The sequence below is a fragment of the Malaclemys terrapin genome, chromosome 1, assembly GCF_027887155.1.
Source record: "Malaclemys terrapin pileata isolate rMalTer1 chromosome 1, rMalTer1.hap1, whole genome shotgun sequence".
NCBI lineage: Eukaryota > Metazoa > Chordata > Testudines > Emydidae > Malaclemys > Malaclemys terrapin.
In genome coordinates this window covers 306187863-306204507 of record NC_071505.1, presented here as the reverse complement: position 1 = coordinate 306204507, position 16645 = coordinate 306187863, and the positions used below count along the sequence as shown (strand labels likewise).

The 16645-nt window shown below is 50.1% G+C and overlaps 1 protein-coding gene across 2 annotated transcripts in view; it reads right to left on the bottom strand.

Moving 5' to 3' along the window:
• Positions 1 to 12925: 12925 nt before the first annotated feature.
• KATNAL1 (katanin catalytic subunit A1 like 1) overlaps positions 12926 to 16645 on the bottom strand; it is a 55606-nt gene continuing 51886 nt past the window's right edge. For both annotated transcript variants that reach the window (XM_054015369.1, XM_054015371.1), the window contains one exon: positions 12926 to 14931. In XM_054015369.1, coding sequence (XP_053871344.1) covers positions 14733 to 14931 — 199 coding nt within the window. In that variant the 3' untranslated portion in view covers positions 12926 to 14732. The remainder of the gene's footprint in view (positions 14932 to 16645) is intronic.

The window sequence follows — 16645 nt, the reverse complement described above, 5'->3', positions numbered from 1 at the left end:
GGACATTAGGAAAAAGTTCCTAACTGTCAGGGTGGTTAAACACTGGAATAAACTGCCTAGGGAGGTTGTGGAATCTCCATCTCTGGAGATATTGAAGAGTAAGTTAGATAAATGTCTATCAGGGATGGTCTAGACAATATTTGGTCCTGCCATGAGGGCAGGGGACTGGACGTGATGACCTCTCAAGGTCCCTTCCAGCTCTAGAATCTATAAACCTGTTTGGGACTCTAGGGGGAGGGCCAGGACCCCAAGACTTAGGTTTCCCTTTCCCCAAGATGCACTTTACTGAATTGTCCTGCTTTCTGTGCTAACAAGCTATGTTCTATGCTATGTTCCTGTCAACTAATAAACCCTTCTGAGAGTCACTACTGAATGTGAAGTTGGGGTGCATGTCTCCTGTGGCTTCCCCAGGGGTCCCGTCCAGGTGGACTCACTGAGAGAAGTGCCTGGTGAGAACAGGGGTCAGACCCAGGAAGGCCATAGCTGAAAAGGCTTCATGCCCTGGCGACAATGGCTGAGGCATACTATGCCAGAGTCCTGTCTGGCTTCATACAGAGCAGTTGTAGAGCACTGAGCCTGTGACTCCGTGACAGCCTAAATAAAAGAGAGCCCTTTTGGCATCTTTAGCAATCCTGTATGGAGACCGGCAAAGCCCTGAGAAACCAGGCAGGATTAGAAGCTAGTGACTGAGGCAGTCCATCCTTCAGTCTCCGAAGCAGACACATTTTGTTACAGTACGTCGTCCTGATTGGCACAGAGGTGAATACGGCATTATTCTGATCAACATGCATATTGCAGCGTGTTGTCAGCACAGCAGCTCCTTCAGGCTATTCCCTTTTCTTTTGTTATATTTATAAACCCTTCACAGAGTTGCTATGGTTTCCGTTACTTTCTACCCAATTGCTATTCCGCACATTTCCTCTCACCTTCACCAGCCCAATGACCTTTATTTCACTTTATCTCATACAATCAACCTGCCCAATTATAAATGGCACAACAGCCTATACAAGAACACCCATTGCTAAGCAAGATAGGTGCCTGTTGAACCAATCCGTGTGTGAAAGACATCTGGGAAGAGACACGAAAACATCTACACACATTCCAAGGTATATTGGGATCATAAAGCACAGCACAAGCGCACAGCAGCTGTGTAAGCGAGAGGTGGAAAAGCAGAGACATTTTCACTGCCCCTGTGGAAAAACACGACTTAGGGACTCTCGGGTTTCTTTAGGCAAACATGTTCTACCCCTTTTGCTTTCCAAAGGCCAGTTGGTGAAAGCCTTCCTCCCATTCTTGGTTATCCTCACGCCAATGGAACTACTCATATGAGTAAATGCTCGCTAACGGCAGTAAGGGGCTGAGATTGGGCTCAGAGCATCTATATCTTTGTTAAGCTAATAAGACATATTTTGGGAGACTTTGCACAAAGCTACACTGCTGTGCCCGAGGACAGCGCTCATGAGAGTGTTTTTCGCTGCACATCAGAGGTAGTGTTCCCTGACAAAACCCTTCACTGAGATGGCGCGTTAACGCTGCTGGAACACAACTGCTCCGTAGGTCCTGCTGGGCCCAGGGGACTCCAAACCCCCAAACTCAAACATTCAAAATAGCAGGAAATACTCAGTGAAGTCTCACCAGCTAACCCTGAGAAGAGTGTTAATGTTACAGGAAAGAACAAGAAGCCATACAGTTACAGAAACCAGGTGATGCAGTTAGCACACAGCACAACCACACCCCCTTAACTCTATAGGGACAGCCATGAGAACTGGGAACACCACAGTGCCTTCCCCTCTTCTCCTGATTCTCTATTGAGCTGCTATGGGATTGCTGCCCAGAGTTTCCCAGAATGCACTGATGCAGACACAGGTAATAAGGTCTTGTAGTTGATGGGGGAAAAAAACACACTTATATTGTTCAAAAAGCTGCTCCTGTGGCCACAGCTCAACCGTGTTTGTTGTAACTGGGTCAGATGAACAGGTCATAAACTGGTTACAGACACAGGGTTATGCTTGTAAGGTAGAGAAGGCCTAAAATATGTGCTGCTCAATTCATGGACTGTGCAAGGGTCATGCAATGATTCAAAAGTCGCCTCCAGTCTGCAAGACAGAAGTGTGATTTAGATTCATAGTCATTAAGGTCAGAAGGGACCATCATGCTCATCTCTGACCTCCTGCACATTGCAAGCCACAGAACCTTGTCCACTCCCTAAATAGACCCCTAACCTCTGGCTGAGTGACTGAAGTCTTCAAATCATGATTTAAACACTTCAAGTTAAGAGAATCCACCATTTACACGAGTTTAAACCTGCAGGTGACCCGTGACTCTTGCTGCAGAGGAAGGCAAAAAACACCCCATGGTCTCAGCCAATCTGACCTGGGGGAAAATTCCTTCCTGACCCCAAATATGGTGATCAGTTAGATCCTAAGCACATGGACAAGATCCGGCAGCCAGACACCTGGGAAAGAATTCTCTGTAGTAACTCAGAGCCCTCCCCATCTGGTGTTGGGGATTTTTGCTACTGGCTCATGTAGTTCAGTTATCTGTGGTCCCAGTTCCCTTAGTTAGGGTGGTTTATGCAGATGCAGTGAGGGCCATTCCTTCTGAAGGGACATTGATGATGTGGGGGAGGTCACTCATCTCGTTATCTGAATTAAAGTAACCCCCCCCCCCAGCTTAACAATGGCATGCAGCATGACCTTTCAGGCAGCATATGTCTGCGGCAGCTCAGCCTCCAGGCTTTGCATTGGATGATACAGGAACATTGGGTCTCTTGGCCATTACAGAAGTAGACTGTAGCGTAAAAGAAAACTTCTGAAGCCAGTTCACTGCTCAGCTGACAACCCCATAGCTACAATTCTTCCACAGTGTCAGCTGTTTACTGTGGCAACCCTCACCCCCACCACTGGTGGCTTTATACAAGTTTTATTCCCTCATGGGCACATTGAGAGACTGCCTGGCTGCATACCTGCCACTGGCTTACAAATGGTCCCTCTTTGTGCCTTTGCCATGTGGACATTTTGCTGAGTCAAATCAATCCCCATCCATTACGCCCACTCACTTTACACTGGTGACTGATGAGTACCACTCACACTTTGCACTTTCCCAGGTTTTCACTTATGCACAAATGGGCAATAATGTAATTTGCATTATAGTCATGCTTAAAATGTACCAAGCACTGTAATCACAGATAGGAACAACGGTCCCTAATTGCAGCTTACATTCCTGGACCTGATTCAGGACAATTTATTCCACAATTGATGGAAGGATTTTTTCACATTTCCTCCTCGGTTGGTATCACATGATCTCATTGTTTCTCTAACTATCCAGATAGTTTGGTGCACTCTCTCCCTTTACAAGGTGTGTGCACATTCTTTCACAGTGACCAGAGCAGTATGGTGCAACTTTGTATTCTCTTTCTTTAAATGGGTGTACTACAGGTTCCATGTGAAATTACCTTCCTTTCAGCTGGTGGGATGGATCAACAGGTTCAGCAATGGAAAGAACAGTCCTTTGGTCAGCAAGCTTCATTCTTGAAGTGTTGGAGAATATTGTGACCACAAAATACCTTTAAAAAAGTTAACATAATTAGAAAACACACACACAACTTGGCTTGAGGAAACCTGGGTTCTCATCCCAGCTCTGCCATGTGCCCTCTCCTCTGATAGTTACTGGAGCTTACCCTTCTGAAAGGCCTGGTTAGCAAGCTGTTAATCATATAGCTTCTTGAGTGCCTGATTAGACTTTCAGGCCCCAGGAGCAGGTAATAAAGTAGAACTGAACAACTGTCTGAGGTGTGAGCAGGGCATTAACTCTCTGCTGAAAATCAGAGAGGGCCTTTCCCATTTCCTCCATCAGCATCAGCCATGCAACATACACTGTTTTATAGCTTGTGGCCACAAAAGGCCAGCCGAGAATGGAAAGCATGACTGATGGTTCGATCCAAAACACAGATTCTGTGAACATCAGTCCCTGGCTGCCAAGAGTTTTAGTGACTCAAATATCAACACCACATGCTGAAAAATCTCAATCTAGGGTAGATCAAACATCAGGAAAACAGTTGCAAGAGCAAACAGAGAAAGACTCTCCATGTTTATCAATACAACCAATTTATTAAGGTTACAACATTAATGGTGCCAGCAGGAGAGATGTTCACAGATGTTTGGAAAGAGATAGCTTAATACTGTTTTAAAACAAGTTCCCCTGCAATTTAGGTACAAAATACTGAGAGGCCACACATTGAACAAAAATATATATACACAAAGTGATCCAATTGTTGTCCTATATTGCGGTTCTTTTGGACTTTGTGCCCATGGTAGTTCAGGCATCACCAAATGCGTTTAAAAGAGAACTGGATAAATTCATGGTGGTTAAGTCCATTAATGGCTATTAGCCAGGATGGGAAGGAATGGTGTCCCTAGCCTCTGTTTGTCAAAGGATGGAGATGGATGGCAGGAGAGAGATCACTTGATCATTGCCTGTTAGGTTCACTCCCTCTGGGGTACCTGGCAATGGCCACTGTCGGTAGACAGGATATTGGGCTAGATGAACCTTTGGTCTGACCCGGTACGGCCGTTCTTATGTAAATGAAAGCTATGACTTACTGTCACAATTACAGAGAGATTTTTTTTAAAGTCAGCTGATTCCTGCTAATTGTGCCCATAGCTAATCTAGGTAACCATGAGCTCTTGTCACTGTTAGCCTTGTCCTCCCTCCCCATTCACTCTTACATCCTGCAAGCTGGTAGGTGAGGTAGATTCCTGCAGAACCCCCATTGGCCTCAGTGGGGCTTTGTGCCGGTTCAAGGATCCAACTGCAGGGAGCTGCAATGCAGGATTAGGGCCTCATCTTGCGAAGTCTTTGGGGCAGAGACTCTTACAGTGTGGTTTTACAACGGGGCCCTGATCCTGACTGGGGCCTCTGAGCGCTATCATGATACAGATAAAGAATAAAATCTGTGATTTGGGGGCATTTTCACAAGTCTGTGCTGCAGCTGTGAAATACATTCTATAAGGGCACCATCAACACGAGAAAATTGATTGAGGTGGGGGAGAGAAGGCTTATTATGGGGGTCTCAGTGATATAACATTTTGGTCTTGCATGTGTGGATGGGTTCAAAAAGTGTTTGAATATTTAAGTCCCCACCACTCTGAATTTTGTTTCACAGATGGCTCCGATGATGCGATGTGGTGGCTTAACACTTTAAAGTGGAAAGAACAGGAGTACTTGTGGCACCTTAGAGACTAACAAATTTATTTGAGCACACGAAAACTTATGCTCAAATAAATTTCTTAGTCTCTAAGGTGCCACAAGTACTCCTGTTCTTTTTGCGGATACAGACTAATACGGCTGCTACTCTAAAACCTGTCACTTTAAAGTGGCACTTTGAGTGAGGAGCTGAAGGTAATGAAACCTCTCCTAAGATCACTCCATCCTCCCAGCACACTCATTGGCAGGCGGGTCACTGCGTCACATGACGCAAAAGAACATGTGGACGTTTGAGACTTTCTGAATCACGGTGGCTGAATGCACCTTGCGGGGGCCACTCGCATTGTGCAGCAGCCCAGCGAGCAATGTTAGAGTCTTGCGGTCACTTGTAGCAGGTACAATCCCTTTGATTTCATTGGAGTTACAGCCACACCCACCAGATCGGAAGCTGAAGTGTAACCTTCAAAGCCCAAAACACCGATCAGAATTTGAAGGGATAGGAGGGAAAAGTCCATGACTGATTCCCCAAGCGTGACCCCTGTTTACTGAGGCAACCAACCCTAGCAAATCACGGTAGCAAAGGAGACTTTTGTTACAAGATGGACCTATAGAGAAGGGCAACATGATCTAGTGGGTAGGGCACCTGACTGGGTATCAGGAGAAGCGCTTCTGTTTCCAGCTCTGTCCCAGAGCTGCTGCATTGCCTTGGGCAAGTCACTTCCTGCCTCCAGTTCCCCTCCAGTCTTCTGTCTGCCTAGGTTGTAAGCTCTTCAGGCAGGGACTCTCTCTCTGTTTGTACAGTGCCTAGCACAATGGGGACCAAGGCACTACTCCAGTAGTACTAATTAGATAATCTCATTGGGTCCTTTAATTTCTGCAGTGCCCATGTGTTGCGGAGTGTGGGGGGGAGTCAGGGCCCTGCACCCCTCTTCCTGAGATTCACTGCGACTCTCAACCAGCCAGTAAAGCAGAAGGTTTATTCAAGGACAGGAACACAGTCTCAAGCAGAGCGTGTAGGTACAACCAGACCCCCTCAATTAGGTCCCTCTGGGAGGTTCAGGGAGCTTAGACCCCAGCTTGGGGTTCCCTGCGTTGCACCACCCAGCCCAAACTGAAACCAAACCAAAAACTCCTCCTCCCAGCTCCTCCTCTCCTTTGTTCAGTCTCCCGGGCAGAAGGTGTTAATTCTCCCCACCCCCATTCCTGGCTCAGGTTACAACTCAGGTAGCTTCCTTCAAGGGAAGTCTCCCATCCCCAATGCAACCCCCCTGCAACATTCCCAGGTCAAATCTGCCCTGCTCCCTGCTCCGTCACATCTCTCCCCCCTTCGAGACTGAACTGAGCGGGGTCACTCTGACCAGTGACCTGGGGAAGTTCAGGGCTCCCTCTCCGGGACAATGCGTCCGCTATCAGGTTGTCACGTCCCTTCACATGGACCACGTCCATGTCATAATCCTGCAGGAGCAGGCTCCATCTCAGGAGCTTGGCGTTGGCTCCCTTCATCTGGTGCAGCCAAGTCAGGGGAGAGTGGTCGGTGTGCACGGTGAAGTGACGCCCAAAGAGATATGGCTCTAGTTTCTTGAGGGCCCACACCATGGCCAGGCATTCCTTCTCGATGGCCGCGTAGTTCTGCTCCCGGGGTAGCAACTTCTTGCTCAGGTACACAATGGGGTGTCTCTCCCCCTTTTCATCCTCCTGCATTAACACCGCCCCCAGTCCCGTGTCTGAGGCGTCGGTGAACACCATAAAGGGCTTGTCAAAGTCTGGGTTTGCCAGAACTGGGCCACTGACCAGAGCCTCCTTCAGCGCCCGGAGAGCCTCCTGGCACTCCTCAGTCCAGACCACCTTGTCTGGCTTCCCCTTCTTGCACAGCTCAGTGATGGGGGCGGCTATGGCGCTAAAGTGGGGCACGAACCTCCGATAGTACCCTGCCATCCCAATAAAGGCTTGGACCTGCTTTTTGGTTTGAGGAGCGGGCCAGTCTCTGATCACCTCCACTTTGGCTGGTTCCGGCTTTAGGCAGCCACTTCCCACCCGGTGGCCTAGGTAGGATACCTCAGCCATCCCCACCTTGCACTTCTCCGGTTTTACGGTCAGCCCAGCCTCCTGGAGTTGGTCCAGCACTTGTCTAACCTGGGACATGTGGTCCTCCCAGGTCTGGCTAAAGACACAGATGTCATCGATATACGCCACGGCAAAACTCTCCATCCCCCTCAATAGCTGATCCACCAGGCGCTGGAAGGTAGCCGGCGCTCCCTTGAGGCCGAAAGGCAGGGTCAGGAACTCATAGAGCCCCAGAGGGGTGATAAAGGCCGATTTCAGCCTGGCATCTGCATCCAGCGGCACTTGCCAATAGCCCTTTGTAAGATCCATGGTGGTAAGGTACCGAGCACCTCCCAGCTTGTCTAGGAGCTCGTCCGGCCTGGGCATGGGGTAGGCATCGGCTACAGTGATGGCATTGAGCTTCCGATAGTCCACACAGAACCGGATCGACCCGTCCTTTTTGGGGACCAGCACCACCGGCGAGGCCCAAGGGCTGGAAGACGGCTGGATCACCCCCAAAGCCAGCATGTCATTGACCTCTCTTTCCAGGTCCTGAGCAGTTTTCCCTGTGACTCGGAAGGGGGAGCATTTTATAGGCGGGTGCGATCCTGTCTGCACCCGGTGGACAGTCAGACTAGTGCGTCCAGGCTGGTTGGAAAACAGCTGTTGGTACAGATGCAGCACCCCTCCGATCTCAGCTCGCTGGGCAGGGGTTAGCCGATCAGAGAGGGGAATTGCTTCCACGGGGAAGCCAGCTCTTGTCCCAGGGAATAGATCTACTAAAGGGTCATCTCCCTGCCCCTCCCAATGTCCACACACGGCCAACACCATATTCCCCCTGTCATAATATGGCTTCATCATATTCACATGGTACACCCGGTGGTGGTGTGCCCGGTTCGACAGCTCCACCACATAGTTTACCTCGTTTAGTTGCTTGACAACCTTGAAGGGCCCTTCCCAGGCGGCCTGGAGTTTGTTTTTCCTCACGGGGATGAGGACCATCACCTGATCCCCAGTGGCGAAGGCGCGGGCCCGTGCTGTGCGGTCATACCAGACCTTCTGCTTCCTCTGGGCTCTGGCCAGACTCTCCCTGGCCAGGTCCATGAGCTCGGCAAGTCGTTCCCGGAAGGTCAGGACATACTCCACCACCGACTCTCCATCAGGAGTGGCCTTCCCCTCCCATTCGTCTCTCATCAGGTCCAGGGGCCCCCTTACCCGCCTTCCATATAGCAGTTCGAAAGGCGAAAACCCGGTAGACTCCTGGGGTACCTCCCTGTACGCAAACAGCAGGTGAGGTAAGTACTTGTCCCAGTCCTGCGGGTGCTGATTCATAAATGTTTTCAGCATCATTTTTAGCGTCCCATTGAACCTCTCCACCAGCCCGTTGGATTGGGGGTGATATGCTGAGGCCCAGTTGTGCCGGACCCCACATCTCTCCCACAAGCACCGGAGTAGGGCCGACATGAAGTTGGACCCTTGGTCCGTCAAGACTTCCTTGGGGAACCCCACTCGGCTGAAAATGGTCAGCAGCGCATCTGCCACAGTGTCTGCTTCGATGGACGATAAGGGCACTGCCTCGGGGTAGCGGGTGGCAAAATCTACCACCACCAGGATGTATTTCTTCCCAGACCGGGTCGTCTTGCTGAGAGGTCCCACTATGTCCATGGCCACCTTCTGGAAAGGCTCCTCTATGATGGGCAAAGGTCTCAACGCTGCTTTCCCCTTGTCCCGGGCCTTCCCCACCCTCTGGCAGGGGTCACAGGATCGGCAGTACTGCCGGACGTTGGTGAAGACCCCGGGCCAGTAAAAGTTCTGTAGCAGCCTCTGCCTGGTGCGCCGGATCCCCTGGTGCCCTGCGAGAGGGATGTCATGGGCCAGGTACAGTAGCTTGTGGCGAAACTTCTGGGGAACCACCAGCTGCCTCCTGATCCCCCACGACTCCACTTCCCCTGGGGGAGCCCACTCTCGGTACAGGAACCCCTTCTCCCACAGGAACCTCTCCTTGCATCCTCTCATCATGGTCCGTACCACACTGAGGTCAGCCAGGCCCCTTAGCTTCCGCAGGGAGGGGTCCTTCTGCAACTCGGCCTGGAACTCGGCAGCTGGGGAAGGGATGGAGACCTGCTCCCTCTCGTCGGCTGGGTCGGAAGCCCCAGCCACCCCGAGCCCTGTCCTTGGGTGTTCCCTCCCCACCCGGGTAGAGTTCGGTGCCTCCGGTGTGACATCCTTCCCAAGGTTAGGGCGTAGTGCCCCTCGCCGGCTCTGGCTACGGGTCACGACTAAGGCAGTCTGGGGGCTGCTTGGCCAGTCCTCTAGGTCCCCCCCCATCAACACCTCAGTGGGCAAATGGTGGTGCACTCCTACGTCCTTGGGGCCCTCCTTGGCCCCCCATTTCAGGTGTACCCTCGCTACGGGAACCTTGAATGGGGTCCCGCCCACCCCGGTCAGGGTCAGGAAGGTGTTGAGCACCACCCGATCTGGGGCCACCACCTCGGGCCGGGCCAGTGTCACCTCTGCGCCCGTGTCCCAGTATCCATAAACTTTCTTCCCATCCACCTCCAGGGGAACAAGGCACTCGCTCCGCAGGGACAGCCCCGCGCCAACCCTGTAAACGGAGAACTTTGAATCCGGAGCATCTGGCCCCCCAGAGAAGCTGGCCTGGGGCCCTTCTCTCTCTTGAGCAGTTGATAAGCTGTCAGCCCCTCTTGCATGAGAAGCCTGCCCCTCGTCCGTCTGGGCCTCTACCAAGTTAACCCGGTGCGGGTTCGGTCTGCTCAGTCTGTCCTTGAGCTTGGGGCACTGGGCCCGAACGTGGCCTCTTCGGCCGCAGTAATAGCAGCTCATGTCCCGTGGGTCCCCTCGAGCCGGTCGGTTGTCCCTGACGCTGGGCATTCCCCGTGGGAGGGGATTCCCCATATTCCCCCTTTGGGAGGTTCCAGGGTGACTCTCTCTCTGCATCGCGGCGGGCCTGTTCCTTTGGGGCTCCTCCCTGCCACCCCCTGACCGGCTCTTTACAAACTCATCGGCCAGCTGCCCTGCGTGTCGCGGGTTCTCTGGCTTTCTGTCCACCAACCACAGCCTCAGGTCGGATGGGCACCGCTCATACAGTTGCTCCAGTACCAGCAGTTTAATCGGGTCCTCCTTCGTCTGGGCCCCATCAGCCCACTTGCTGGCGTATCTTTCCATGAGGACGGCTAGTTGCAGATATGAGATCTCAGGGGTTTTATCCTGACTCCGGAACCTTTCCCGGTACATCTCAGGAGTCAGCCCAAACTCCCGTAGCAGGGCCTTTTTGAATAGTTTGTAGTCCCCTTTCTCTGCCTCTCCCAGTTGGCGGTACAATGCCACGGCTTTGGGGTCCAGTAAGGGGGTAAGGACCCGGAGTCTGTCCGCGGGATCAACCCGGTGCAGCTCGCAGGCCGTCTCAAAGGCCTCCAGGAAGTCATCCATGTCTTCCCCCTCCTTGCGTGGGGCCAGGATGCACTTATCAAAGCTCCGTGCAGTCCTGGGTCCCCCCTCACTCACCGCAGCCGGGGGTTCGCTGCCCTTCAATCTCGCCAGTTCCAGTTCATGCTGTCTCTGTCTCTCTTTCTCCTCCCGTTCATGCTGATGCTGTCTCTCTTCATGCTGTCTCTGTCTCTCTTTCTCCTCCCGTTCATGCTGCCTCTGTCTCTCTTCATGCTGTCTCTGTCTCTCTTTCTCCTCCCGTTCATGCTGACGCTGTCTCTGTTGTTCACGATCCTCCAGCTCTCTCAGTTTTAGCTCTTTCTCCCATTCCAGCCAATTCCGCTCCACGGATGCCGAACGTCGCCGGGAGGATCCTCTGCTGGCCGGCGAGCTTCGCCGGGAGGATCCCCTGCTGGCCCGGGGGGTCACGGCGCCTTCGGTATTTGCTGGGCTCCTTCCCACCCTTCCCCTAGGCATAGGAAGGAGGGGTCTCGGGAAGCCCTCAGCAGCCGGCTGACCACTCCCAGCTGGGACAGACTCTGGTGCCTGCGCTGCATTTGCCAGGCTGCTTCCCTGAGACACAGGGATCAGTTCATTCGCGCGATCTTCCGCCTCCAGCCGGGCAATGAGCTGTTCTTTGGTGAGCCTCCCACTGCGCAGCCCCCTCTGCTTGCACAGCTCCACCAGGTCGCTCTTAAGCCGCTTGGCATACATCTTCCTGCTGGCCACTCACCGGCCTGTGTGCTTACAGCTCCCCACAGTCCCCAGGGGGACCCCTAGTGTGCCAGCCCTTCTCGAGGTCACCACCTCTCTGCCAGGGTTGAGCTGCAGACTCCTCCGCCCCTGGGACCACTCGCTGCGATCCCCCCGGGGGACCCTGTTACTGCAAAAGTCCTTCTCGCTGGTCACACACTCCCAGGGGTAATAACCGTCTCTCTCTCACTCTTCAGCACGCCTGGTCCCCGTCAATCCCCCTTCTTTTACTGCTCCCCAGTCACTTACTGCAGGAAGCGCCGTCCACGGGGTGCAGTAGATCCCGCCGCTGCCACCAGTTGTTGCGGAGTGTGGGGGGGAGTCAGGGCCCTGCACCCCTCTTCCTGAGATTCACTGCGACTCTCAACCAGCCAGTAAAGCAGAAGGTTTATTCAAGGACAGGAACACAGTCTCAAGCAGAGCGTGTAGGTACCATCAGACCCCCTCAATTAGGTCCCTCTGGGAGGTTCAGGGAGCTTAGACCCCAGCTTGGGGTTCCCTGCGTTGCACCACCCAGCCCAAACTGAAACCAAACCAAAAACTCCTCCTCCCAGCTCCTCCTCTCCTTTGTTCAGTCTCCCGGGCAGAAGGTGTTAATTCTCCCCACCCCCATTCCAGGCTCAGGTTACAGCTCAGGTAGCTTCCTTCAAGGGAAGTCTCCCATCCCCAATGCAACCCCCCTGCAACATTCCCAGGTCAAATCTGCCCTGCTCCCTGCTCCGTCACACCATGTAGTAGCCACATGAAAGAATAACATTAAAAATCAAATGAACAACAGTAATTACAGGAAAGTGCAATGTCTGACAGCTTCACTACCCACGAAGGAGCAAGGAGTAATTATGGAAGCTTGCAATTTTTTAAAAGCTTTTCTCCCACCCCAGGAAAGGCTCAGCTATTCACTAGGGGTGACATTCATTCTTGTGCAAAGGGCAATGAACCAATTAAATCCCATGTAAGCCCACAGGGCTTGTGCTGACTGCCTGAGTAGGGATGAATTCTGTTCTAGAACAATACAGATTACACTTGGTTTCCACTTGCTCCTCTTGCAACTTCCGAGACTGCCTTTTTATTTGGTCTGATGGTCACACGTATCATTAGGGATACGTGAAAACGCAAGGGGTCCAAATGTGCCCAGCCCTGCACAAATGCAGCAACCTGGTCAGGGGAAAGAGGGCAAATGGAGCCTTCTCTCTCCACCATGCAAGGGATGACCACAACGAGAGTCCATGTGTTCCCTGAACCCCATAGCCTCTCCCAGCAGGGGTACAGCACAGCAGGGGCCACAATTCCCTTTCCCCAGCTCTGGCCAGTGGAGCAAATGCTGCACCCTTTGGAAGGTCTCTGCAGCACCTGTGCTCCCCTTGCACTGCCAGAGCTCAAGAGGCATCGTGCCCAAGTCAGCCACAGGGGCTTGGGCCAGAAGAACTACAGTTGAGTCCAAAGTCTGCATCCAAACAAAAGTACAATGCAACATGAATGAGAGTCATCAGGACATTTATTAGGATTTTTTCCATTCAAGTTAGAGCAGCCCCTTTGTTTGAAAACAGCAAACCGTACCGTTCACAGGCTCAGCCCAAGGTGCTGTCTACATCCAAGGCATCAACAGATAATGAATCCATGGCTAAACTATTGCAAATGTAGCCCACGTAACCAGTTATATGCTGTAGAATAAATCCCAGACATCTCTCTCCCCTAACAAGTGAATGGGTGAGGTGCCAGAGTTGTGTTTGCACTAGCAATTCATCTAAACAATTCTGGCCATGTCCTGCAGGTACTATGAAGGAATGGCTCGCTCGGTGGAGTTGGTAGATGGAACCTTTTTAGGTCTGGTCAAAGTCACTTATAGCAAGAAGTTGCTTCCATGCCATAGCAGTTTGGCGATTATATGAAAAGTGGACTCGGTCTAATTCCTAAGGAACAGGTCGATGTTACAATCCCCATCGTCACAACTGGCAGCCTTATTGACAGCCTCAGCAGAGAGGCCAAGGACAGGATGGCCACTGAAACTGAACTCTCTCTCTGTTCCAAGCAGAGGAAGCTCCGGTACAAACTCGTGTGGAGAGGGGCCAGCACAGCCACTTCCAGTGTGACAGCCACACTCTGGGACGGAGGCCTTTATTCTCCAAAGCTGCCAATCCAGCATTTTTCAGCACTACACTGGCATGGGGGGAGGGAGGGAGGGTAGAAGAGAGACAATCTACCAAAATTAATCATTTCCCCAGTCCAAGCATTTTTACACATTTAAGAAAACTGCATAAAATAGTTCTAACTGCAAAAACAGTTCCACAGCATAAACAAATGTTGTCCTGTACCAAGTCTAGGAAAGAGAGTGTTTGTGACTGATAGGAAAACGAGAGCTCCGTGTCCTGTGTCTGTCTTCTAGGAGCAGGACTGGGCTTGGTATTAGTCTTGAATTGAGTCAAGCACACTATTGGTGTTTAATAAATAAGAATAAAAAAATATCTAGAAAACACAAACAAACTATAGGGGGATGAGTAATAGTGCAAGAGTAGAGGGTCAACTAAAATCAGTTTAAAAATCACAGCTTTGGTTAAACTGGTGCAAATGTGGCCTAAGATTGACCAAAAGAAATCAAGTGCCCCAATTTTCCTTTCACTTCCACTGGCGTAAAGTCAAGTCTGTGAAGTTACATCAGTGTAAAATTGGTGACAGTGGGAGGAAAATCAGGCTGAAAGTTTCCAACAAAATCATTAACAATTTGAGTCTTGATGCAAACTGCTCTCTGCTTACTGTAAACAAGGCCAATTTTACCCATGTACTTTCTCAAAATAAGCTGGAGAAAGGAGAAGCAGCAGCCGAACAGTAACTTCAGTACCACATACACGGGCAAGGAACCTGATCCTTACTAGAAATACAGCGATTCCTACAAATAAGGTGTGCAGCAAGTCTCTGCTAGTTTCTCTCATCACCCTCCCATGTCTGATTTACAGATTTGGGCCATGAAAGGACTAGTGTGTGTGAAAATAAGGAACACTGACATTAACTGGAAAAGTGCAGCTTATCTTCAAAAGTGTATTTTTCCCTTGCTATTTATGCATTTTACTATTCAGTCAGAAAGCATCTTTATGTCTCGTGTGGGTTACCATTTTTGTTCCTTTCAAGCATAACAAAATTTAAAAGGGGGAGGAGGGAGATTCTTGTCACCAGATGAAAAAAAATATCAAACCTTTTATTAAACCTTTTAAAACATTTCTAACTCATTTTACAGTTTACAACAGGAAAAGATTAAAAAAAACTATAGCACAGAAGAGATGTCACTGAGGTTAAGCAGATCCAAACTCCGCCATCCATTTTTCATACTTCTCCAAGTCTGCAGCTGAAACAGACTTGGAGATTTTCTTCAGAGCCAGCTCAAAGTCCCCCTTGGTAACAGGCATCTGAAGTTCCTCTTTAGAAAGTGCACGGATCTCTTCTGGGGTTAAGCCGTTAATGCGCCGTCTCATTGCCATCAAAGAGGCATCCCTGGAAACAAAGGAAAATACATGGGAACTAAGTGTCAGTAGTGTGTGCTGTGAGCCATATGAATTTTGATTATATTCTCAGACTTCACTGGAAGGAACACTTAAGAAAGCATTAACTTTTAAGATGTAGAACACATCTTTCTTCGCCTCTATGTTCCAAGATCACTACATTCATTTGATGTAAAGAATGCATTGGTACCCAAATCCATTTAAGCATATGGTAAATGTGCAGAGATAATTAAAACTATAAAACTGAAAACCTTTTACAATGATTCATGGAGATGAATCTTGTGACTTCAATGCAGTCACTAAACTCATGAAAAAAATTGTGCTCAACTGCTCCCTCCTTTTTGAAACACTCAGGAGCTTCTGTTCCCCTCTGTTGCAGCACTAACTCCCACTCCATGGCTTCAACCTCCTTAGCAGTGTGCAGTCCCTGGGGGGTGGGGAGAGGGGAGCCAATGGCAGCTTGACTTGCAATTCAGCCCTGCTGCCAGTTTTGGCAGGGTGACAGCCAGAAAGCACGTGACATATTAATCCACAGGGCTGAGGACACCAATGCCTGCAGATCTTTATGTTCTATTCGTCTGGTAGACTCTTCCCTGGCCCTTTCTAACCCCTGCTCACCAGAAAAGAGCATGTCGCTCATTTCTCACAGCATGGCCCATGTGGAATTTTCAGTTCTGGATTCTCTTTTTGCAGTTTTCCCAGCAAGGGAGAATATAGGCCCGAAGGAGAACATTTAATCTAACTATTGTACAGTTCAACACAAAGATTTCAAAACTCTTGAGTCATTTCAACACAGGTTAATGGCCACTTAATCAGTAGAAATATGGGTCACCAAATTATTGAGACATGTTCGTAGAGTGTAAGTTCCCCTGGGCAGGGACCAGGTGTTGGTACTTGATGTACAGCCCCTAGCTCTCGCACGGGCTGGACGTTTTCCAGGAGAACGTTTTTCTATTAGAAAATGCAAATTCTTCTAAATTGAAATGTTTTGCAGTAACAATGATTTTGATGAAATTCTGATGGAAACCAGGCAGTCTGCTGCAAATCCTGGGGGACCCCGGAGGCCCTGGAACCCTCAGATCCTAAGCTCCCAGGCTTATGGTTCCTTGGCAGCCAAGCTCTCAGGGTCCCCAAGTTGCCCATCTCCCTGCCTGGCAGGTTGACCGTGTTCCAGTGAGCGCAGAAAGCCACTGAAATGTTTGAAAAAGATCAAAACAAAAGGTCATTTTGACTTTTTCAAAACAAAATTTTGGAATTCCCGTTCTGCAGGAAATGTCATTGATCTTTTTGGTTCAAAGCAAAGCAATGTATTTTTTAAATTTTGGAATATCCTGCAGAATAGGGATTCCAGTTTCCAGCCAGCTCTATCTAGCACAGAGTGCGTCTGAGTCCTGATTGGGTCTCTGGACATGACTGCAATAGAAAATATTATATAGGAATAAGTAAAATATCTTGTTTCTCTCTGCAGCAGGAAATTCCAGCTCCTAAACCCACAGGGTTAAAAAACCCCAAACCACCCGGCTTTATACTAGATTAGAAGATTAAAATATGAGTCGATGAAAGCAGACAATGGCAACAAAACATTTGCTCAGGCTGTCTGTTCTCCCACAACCATAGTAGACACCATCACATCTTGTACACAGACTCCATGCTTTCTAAGAACCATACTAGTGTACTGAATAGTGCTAGCAAATGTATTCAAACCT